Source organism: Oxyura jamaicensis, chromosome 15 (assembly GCF_011077185.1).
Source record: "Oxyura jamaicensis isolate SHBP4307 breed ruddy duck chromosome 15, BPBGC_Ojam_1.0, whole genome shotgun sequence".
NCBI classification, from domain to species: Eukaryota; Metazoa; Chordata; class Aves; order Anseriformes; family Anatidae; genus Oxyura; species Oxyura jamaicensis.
In genome coordinates, this window is record NC_048907.1 from 5,132,183 (window position 1) to 5,140,880 (window position 8,698).

General features: G+C 58.3%; 1 protein-coding gene across 1 annotated transcript in view; it reads left to right on the forward strand.

Moving 5' to 3' along the window:
* The window catches only part of PES1 (pescadillo ribosomal biogenesis factor 1), a 7,068-nt gene extending 258 nt beyond the window's left edge, over positions 1 to 6,810 (forward strand). The window contains exons 2-15 of the mRNA XM_035340465.1: positions 55 to 134; positions 221 to 374; positions 457 to 566; positions 1,451 to 1,622; positions 1,744 to 1,833; positions 2,663 to 2,779; positions 2,937 to 3,014; positions 3,249 to 3,338; positions 3,544 to 3,674; positions 3,824 to 3,949; positions 4,118 to 4,302; positions 4,422 to 4,564; positions 5,817 to 5,984; positions 6,590 to 6,810. Coding sequence (XP_035196356.1) covers positions 55 to 134; positions 221 to 374; positions 457 to 566; positions 1,451 to 1,622; positions 1,744 to 1,833; positions 2,663 to 2,779; positions 2,937 to 3,014; positions 3,249 to 3,338; positions 3,544 to 3,674; positions 3,824 to 3,949; positions 4,118 to 4,302; positions 4,422 to 4,564; positions 5,817 to 5,984; positions 6,590 to 6,676 — 1,731 coding nt within the window. The 3' untranslated portion in view covers positions 6,677 to 6,810. The remainder of the gene's footprint in view (positions 1 to 54; positions 135 to 220; positions 375 to 456; positions 567 to 1,450; positions 1,623 to 1,743; positions 1,834 to 2,662; positions 2,780 to 2,936; positions 3,015 to 3,248; positions 3,339 to 3,543; positions 3,675 to 3,823; positions 3,950 to 4,117; positions 4,303 to 4,421; positions 4,565 to 5,816; positions 5,985 to 6,589) is intronic.
* Positions 6,811 to 8,698: the final 1,888 nt, after the last annotated feature.

Consider the following 8,698-nt stretch of genomic DNA (forward strand, 5'->3'; position numbering starts at 1 on the left):
CCCGGCCGTGTCCCGGTGCCCCCCGTGACGCCGCTGCCGTCTTTCCCCCCCCAGTACGAGCGGGGCTCGGCCACCAACTACATCACCCGCAACAAGGCGCGGAAGAAGCTGCAGCTCAGCCTGCCCGACTTCAGGTGCGTGGGGCCGGGCCGGAGGTGCTGGCGTGGGCCAGGCTGGGCTGAGACCCGACCTCACGGTTGCTGATTTCCCCCCTCCCCAGGCGCCTCTGCATCCTGAAGGGGATCTACCCCCACGAGCCCAGGCACAAGAAGAAGGTGAACAAAGGCTCCACGGCCCCCAGGACCTTCTATCTCCTCAAGGACATCAAGTTCCTGCTCCACGAGCCCATCGTTAACAAGTTCCGGGAGTACAAGGTAGCTGTCCTGCCTGAGGGTCTGGGGGGGCATGTGGCGTTTTGCCCCCCTCCCCGGTGCTCAGCTCCCCTTCTGCCTGCAGGTCTTCGTCCGCAAGCTGCGGAAGGCGTACGGGAAGAGCGAGTGGGGCACAGTAGAGCGGCTGAAGGACAACAAGCCCAGCTACAAGCTTGACCACATCGTGAAGGAGCGGTGAGCCCATCTCACTGGGGGGGATTTTCCTCCGCAGAAATCATCTGTGGCGTGCAGAGGTGTCTCTGGGTCTGTCCCTGCTCAGGAAGCCAGCTCCCACCGCGGTTCTGAGCGTTGTTCTGGGTGTCGTTGGACACAAGCTGGTGTTCTGGGTCAGTGGAGAAGGCTGCAGCATGCTGCACGCCAGCAGGAACCAAGTGTGAGCAATCCGGGAGCTCCTGGCCATCACAGGTGGCTCCAGGGTCTCCAAGACGATGCTAAGAGCTCTTCTGCTCTTCCTGAGAACTTTCCAGGGTCACCCTTGGAGGGAGGCCGGCCATGCCAATGCAACTGGCTGGTGGCAATGGGAGAGGACAGGACAGGACCCACGAGAGAGAGAACGTGCTCTGGCAAACCTCTCTGTTATCGTAGCGGTGTTTGGGACCCAACTGTGCCAGCGAGGAGAGGGGAGAGAGAAACAGCCCTGGGAGACAAACGCTGCCCTGACAAGACTTGTGCTGTGAAGGGCAGATGGTTGGGGTGTGCTGCTCGAGCTGCAGGGCCATGGTGTATTCTACTGCCCCCAGCACCTGCTCGAGGCTGTTGCCCCAGCTCAGGACGTGCGCATCCAGCCACACAAGCTGGGTTTGTCATCCCTTTCCTAGGGAGGTTCCTGGCTCCCGAGGTAGTCCTGAACCCCCAGGGAGCTGCTGGAAGGCTCCTGTGAGGGCCTGGCTGCCCAGCAGCGTCGCCCCATCCCCACAGACCACCCGGATGCCCCGGGGTGGCTGTGAGAGCCCGTTCCTTTCTCAAGTGAGGTCTCCGCCAGTTGCTGCAGTCCCAGCTGGTTTCTGGTGGCTCTGGGGCTGGGTGTGATGCCACCTTCCCCTCCTGCCCGGCCGCAGGTACCCAACCTTTGTAGACGCGCTGCGGGACCTGGACGATGCCCTCTCCATGTGCTTCCTCTTCTCCACTTTCCCACGGACGGGCAAGTGCCACGTTCAGACCATCCAGCTCTGCCGGCGCCTGGCCGTCGAGTTCCTCAACTACGTCATCGCGTCCCGCTCCCTGCGCAAGGTGGGTTCTCCAGCGAGTGACGAGTCCTGCCGGGCTGTCCCGTCCTCCCTGCTGCCTGGGGAAGGCTGATGAGAACCAGGGAACACCCCTGGCCTTCATCCATCACTCTGTTCCCCGCCAGGTCTTTCTCTCCATCAAGGGCATCTACTACCAGGCAGAGGTGCTGGGGCAGCCCGTCACCTGGATCACCCCTTACGCCTTCGCCCATGATGTGAGTGCCCGGGCACAGCGGGACCGCTGCTGCTGCTGCTGCTTTGCTGTTCCCTTCCCTGGGGCTGTGGAGGGGTGGCGGGGACGTCTCCTCCCGCTCGTGCTAGTGGGACAAATCAGGCAGTGCCCAGCCTGCGGTGGAGTACGTGAGGCCTGGCTGGGCAGCCCCCTTCTGTCAGGGGTGGCAGTGTCTGTGGCCCCGGTGCCTGGCTTTACCGGTCTCCCCAGCTGTTACACTCTTCCTTTTGTCAATTACTGAAACTCGCTTTACCCAGCAATTAAAGATTAGCTGGTAGTTAACTCGGCTGGAGGTACCAAAGCAAGTCAGACCCTAAGCCCCCTTCGCCGAGGCAGCGAGCTCACAGCGCAGCCATCCCGGCGGGGCTCTGTGGGAGCTGAGGGTGATGCTGGGCCACCACGGGCAGCGTGCCCTGCCAGCACCACTGGCACACGGGAGCTCGCTATCGCTGCAGTGCTCTGCTCTCCTTTGTTCCATGTTTGTCCAGGGCTCGTTTGGGTTGAGGTGTTCTGAGTTTGTGGTCGTGAGTACGGCCTGTGGTGGTGTCCCCTGCCTCCCGCACAGCCTGGAGAGCTCTCCCTGTCCAGTGTCTGGTGGTGGGCATAGATCTCTAGACCTGTCTCTGAAGAGGGCAGGACCTTCCTCTGTCCCCAGATGGGGCCAGGGTGGGGGCGAGTGAGCAGCGGGGCTTGTGGCCTGACCTCCCAGCAGCTTCATGCCCCAAGCTGGTGCTGGGAGAGTGGGGCCCTGTACCTGATGAGGGGATCTGGTCCTTCATCCTCATGTTCTCCCCCTCCCTGCGTGCCCGCAGCACCCCACAGATGTGGATTACCGCGTGATGGCCACCTTCACTGAGTTCTACACCACCTTGCTGGGCTTCGTCAATTTCCGCCTCTACCACTCGCTCAACCTGCACTATCCACCCAAGGTGAGGCCGCTGCCAGGGGCACCGGGCTGGTGGCAGCACCTGCAGCAGGGAGCGGAGCCCCTGCAGGAGCAGTGTGCGTGGTGGAAGGGCTGGAGCAGAGGATGTTTGGGTGCTCCAGGTGTGGGAGCTGTCTCACCATCTTTCTGTTTCTCCTCAGATCGATGGCCAGGCTGAGGTTGATTTAAAGCCTGCGGAGGGCAAGGAGTACGCCATGGATTCAGAGAGCTACCTGGAGGTGAGGGACGCTGCTGCCACCAGGGTCACCGTTAGGAGCCTGTGTGCAGGGACCTGTGTGGCCTTGGTGTCCTGGCCATAGACCCCCTCCTGGTGTGGAGAACTCATGGTGCAGGGACTGAGGAGCAGAGCCTGATCGCCCCTTTGGGCTGGCCAAAGGAGGCAATCGGTGCCTGCACTTGGGGGATTTCCTCTGTGAGCCTGCCTCTTATGTCTTCTCGGTTTCCTGCTGCAGAAACTGTCAGCTCTGAGTGCCAGCCTGGTGCGTGTGGTGGCACCGACCCAGGAGGATGAGGTGGAGATGGATGAGTTTCCTGTGGAGGGGGTAAGAGCCTGGCGGGGTGGCTCAGCCCTGGCCGCATGCGATTGTCTGCAGCACGTCTCGTGGCTGGGCGAAGGCTGGGACTGTGCAGTATAGGAGCGGGGGGACTGGCAGGAGGATGGGGGCAGCACCCAGGAGCCCCCCCGTGCAGTGAGGGGCTTGGCAGGGGCTGCGTGAGGGAAGAGACTGAATGCTTTGCTCTGAGCAGGAGACCGCTGAGCAGATGGACGCGAGGAAGAAGGAGCAAGAGGCCCTGGAGAAACACAAGAAGCTGTTTGAAGGGCTGCGCTTCTTCCTCAACAGAGAGGTTCCTCGAGAGCCACTGGCCTTCATCATCCGGTACTTCCTTCATCAGCAGCCTTCCTCAGCAGCCCTACTTTCCCTGTCTCCTCCAGTGGGACTGCTGCGGCCGATCTGCCTCGTGTCCCACAGGTGAGGTGACCCTGAGGGCCTCTCCGGTGTGACCTCTTGGTGTATTTGGCTGGCAGGTGCTTTGGTGGCCAAGTGTCCTGGGACAAGTCCCTGTGCATCGGTGCCACCTACGACGTGAGCGACCCCTCCATCACCCACCAGATCGTTGACCGGCCCCGGGTGGAGCAGCAGGTTGTGGGCAGGTGAGGCAGGTCGCCTGTCCCCAGAATGGCCACCTAGTGCTAGTGGCTCTCCCGAGCTGTCCCACGCTCTGTCTCCTCACATCCTGCTCCGCTGGAGTCCCTGGGCTCCAGAGCCTGGGGCAGAAGGACACGGACTGACCCCCAACCCTGTCCCGCTCTGTCCCACAGGTATTACCTGCAGCCTCAGTGGGTTTTTGACTCGGTCAATGCTAAGCTGTGCCTCCCTGTGGCTGATTATTTCCCTGGTGTGTTGCTGCCCCCACACCTCTCGCCCTTCGTGACGGAGCAGGAGGGAGACTACATTCCTCCTGAGAAGCTGAAACTGCTGGCCATGCAGCGGGGCGAGGACCCAGGTGACACACGGCTCCTGGGGCTGAGGAGGAGGGGAGCCAGGCAGCACTGCCGCTTCGGCAGAGCTCTACCCACTGCGGTGTTGGTACGCTCCCGGTTGATAGCAGTGGTCTCTCTGCAGGTGAAGAGAGTGAGGAGGATGAGGAGGAAGAGGAGGATGATGACGACGATAAAGAAGAGGAGGAAGAAGAGGAAGAGGAGTCTGAAAAGGAAGAGGAGATGAAATTGAAGAAGATGGAAGAGCAGAAGACTCAGAGCAACAAGGTGAGGTGCCTGGCAGCGGGACAGGAGCTCCAGGAGAGGACAGCCTTTGTGAGCGCTCTCCCTGCCGGGCCTCAGCTCACTGCAGCATGTCCCCACTCTGGGACAGCTGTGGCTGAGCTGCTGCTGCAGCAGCCCCTGGGTCCTGAGCCCGTGCTTATGGGCTGTAGCTCCTGTTCGCACTCAGCACCTGCACCCTGTGGCTGGCCTCCTGCTGCCTGGTCTGTGGCTGAGCAGAGGGTGCTGTGGCTCATCTGCGCCACTACCAAATGTGGCGTGGAAATCCTAGAATCATAGAGTGGCTTCTGTTGGAAGCGACCTTAAAGAACATCCAGTTTCAGCTCCCCTGCCAAGGGCAGCGATGCTGCCAACCAGACCAGGTTGCCCAGGGCCATGTCCAACTTGGCCTTGAACAACTGCAGGGATGGGGCATCCACAGCTTCTCTGAGCAACCTGTGCCAGTGCCTCTCCACCCTCTGAGGGAAGTTTCCTCCTAACCTCTAATCTAAATCTTCTCTGAATTTAAAACCCTTTCCCCTTGTCCTATCACTATCTACCTGTGTAAAAAGTCTTTTTACTAAGCTCCCTTTAAGTACTGAAAGGCTGCAATGAGGTCTCCCTGGAGCCTTCTCTTCTTTAGGCTGAGCACCCCTACTTCTCTCAGCCTTTCTTCATAGGAGAGGTGCTCTAGCCCTCTGATCGCTTCCGTGGCCCTCCTCTGGACCCGCTCGAACAGCCCCGCATCCTTCCTGTGCTGGGGCCACAGACCTGGACGCAGCACTCCAAGTGGGGCCTCCCAAAGGCAGAGCAGAGGGGGATAATCCCCTTCCTCCACCTGATGCCCACTCCTCTGGTGATGCAGCCCAGGATGCAGTTGGCCTTGGGGGCTGCAACCACACATTGCCGGCTTATGTCGAGCCTTTCATCCACCAGAACCCCCAAGTCCTTCTCCGCAGGGCTGCCCTCAATGAATTCCTCTCCCAGTCTGTCCTCAAGTCTGGGATTGCCCCAGCCCAGGTGCAGCACCTTGCACTTAGACTCATTGAACCTCAGCAGGTTTCCATCGGTCTGTTTCTCGAGCTTGTCCACGTCCCTTTGGGTGTCATCCTGCTGGTGTACCAAGTGCATGACTCAGCTTGGTGTCTTCTGCAATCCTGCAGAGGGTACGCTTGGTCCCACTGTATGTTGAAATGTCTGTCCCTGGGGAAGGGTGGGCACCCAGCACACAGGGCCCTGAGCTCTTGGTTCCCCGCAGGCGCTTCCTGTGAAGGTGACCGCTGGCAAGGTGCGGCTGGAGGACAAGCAGCGCCTGGAGCAGGAACAGCAAAACGAGGAGAAGCGCCTGGCCATCATGATGATGAAGAAGAGGGAGAAATACCTCTACAAGAAGATCATGTTTGGCAAGAAACGCAAAGTCCGAGAGGTATGAGGATAGGGATGCCCTGAGACAAGGATCCCTGCGCTAGGTCTTGCCAAATTGGCTTGCAGCTCTGGATCACTAAATCCTGGTCTGTCCCTATCTTGTGGGGAGGGAGCAGCCTCTGACAACCTTGTGCTTCCCCAGCTCTGGCTGCAGGAGGGAGCTTCACCCATAGCTGTGCAGCCCACAGCTCCCTGCCCTGCTGTGAGTCTGGGCAGAGCTGAAGCTGCTCTTCAGGGCTGAGCCTGTGTTGTCACAGGCTGGTCCCAGGTTCATCAGGCCTACAAACACTGCTGACACTTGGGGATTTTTGTCTTTTCTCCTTACTCTCCTCCCTGTACCTGAGGAGGTGGTGAGGACGTAGATAGCAGGTGTGCTAGGCTGAGGCTGTACAAGCCTCTTGCCTGGCATTACCAGGCTTGCAGACGCTCAAACCTAACAGAGCAGAGTCTCCCTGTTCTCCCTCAGGGCCAAAGCATGTGCTCAGCAAGTAAAACTCAGGAGGTGCCACTGCTCCTCTCCATCCCCCGGGAGTAGAATAGGTTTGGTGGGTCTGCTCTCGGTGGTGGCAGACTGACCTGACCGGGTTTGGGGGGCTTTCTCCACAGGCAAACAAACTTGCTGCAAAGAGGAAAGCCCACGACAGTGCCATCAAAGAAGAAAAGAAGAAAAGCAAGAAGGCGCGGCGAGCGTGATGGGCTTTGCCCCCCCTGCACCAGGGGCTGGACTGGCTATGTGTCGCAGAGGCCATAGTGTTTGGGTGAAAAACCCTCAGCTTTACTCTTGGGGCAGAAACTGTAAATTAAAATGTTCCCTGCCTGTAAACGCAGCTCCTGCTGTCCCTTTTCCCGGGCTGGCTCACTCCACGCAGATGCTGGGTTAGTGCATGTCGGCAGCACTGCCTGTCCTGGGGGATTGGTGTCGCAGGCATGACATGAGAGCTGTCCTCTTTGTGCTGCTGCTACTTCTGCTTCCTCATCCCCAGGGCAGCAAGGGTTGCCTGAGGAAAAGGAGGACAAGGCCTGATCTGGGCTCTTTTGGCTCTCTTCAGCATTGTTCATTTTCCATGTCCACAGCTCTGGGATGTGCAAAATGTCCCTGCCCACCTGCCTGGAGGCAGGGTGTGTGGGGGTTCTCAGCTTGGTGGGATGTGGTGCTGTGTTTGGAGGGGCAGGGGGCTTGGCTGCAGCCTAGGAGGGGAGCTCATCCTCCCCCCAGCTCTGAGCTGCTCTCTAGCATCTGCATCGTGGGCTCTATTTGGTGTCTACTTCTGTTTTAGTACTGGGGACGTAGACAAAGCAGAGATGTCTTCCTCACCTCTGTCTTATACTGGAGCTGGGCTCTGGGAGCCCTATTTTCCCAAGTTGGAGGACCATGACTGCGGTAATGATAAACTCCCAGCTAACCCCAAACCTGTGTGGGATTTGCTATTCTAGCTGCATGCACGTAAGTATGGGGCCCACTGGGATTCATCCCATGGTAGTCCAAGAGCTGACTGATGCCAGCATGAGACCTCTCAATAACTCTCCACGGTCTTTGGAACGTGGCGTGGTCCCAGTGGACTGGCAGCTGGCAAACAAACATATTTCCAGTTGTCAGGAAGGGCAGGAAGGGAGACCCTGATGCTTAAAGGCTTGTCAGTCTCACTTAAGTGCCTGCTAAAACTGCAGAGAGGATTATCATGGTAGCTACTGAAAACACCTGAAAGATAATATGGTCGTTGGTCAGAGAAAACAGGGCTTCACCAGGGGAAGTCCTGCTTAACAAACTTAACCTCACAAACGGGCATAGATGAAGCAGAGACATGTAATGCATTTTTCAGTGCTGTCTTTAACACCAGTGATGTCTCTGGGACCCCAGCTGCCCTGAGTTGGAGGACCGTGACTGCAGGAATGATAAACTCCCAGTTTACCCCAAACTTATGCTGGATTTGCTGCTGCACTTGGATGCATACACGTCCATGGGGCCTGATGGGCTTCATCCCACAGTATCCTTCTGGACAGAATAACCAGAATACAGTTAAATAAAAGCATAATAAATTGAGTGAGCACTGGGCAGAAGGGTCGGGCCCAGGGGGTTACATCAGGCTGGTGAGCTGTCACTAGTGGGGTTCCTCAGGACTCCAGATTAGGACCAGGCCTCTTCAGTGTTTTCACAGATGTTTTGGATGAATGACTTGAAGGTTTTTGAAGCAAGTTTGCGGATGATACATAATGGGGTGGAGCTGCTGACTTCGAGGGGGTGAGGCCTTGCAGAGAGGTCTGGACTAATCGGAGAGCTGGGCGATCACCCCCAGTATGAAGTTTAACGAGAGCAGCTGCTGGATTCTGCACCTGGGGAGGGGCAAGCCTGGCTATAGGTACAGACCGGATGCTGGAGAGCAGCCCCGCAGAAAGGGATCTGGAGGTTTTGATTGGCAGCAAGCTGAACATGAGCCAGCATCATGTCCTGGCAGCCGAAAGGACCAACCATATCCTGGGGTGCATCAAGCATGGCATTGCTAGCCTGTCAAAGGAAATGATTGCCCCGATCTACTCTGCGCTGGTGCGGCCTCACCTCGAGTACTGTGTGCAGTTCTGGACCCTCAGTATAAGCAAGATACAAATCTGCAGAGAGCATCCAAAGGAGGGCAACAAAGATGGTAAAGGGTCTAGAGAGGAAGATGTATGAGCGGCAGGACTCCTGGGTCCTTTCCAGGCACGTGCCCCCAGCCTGTC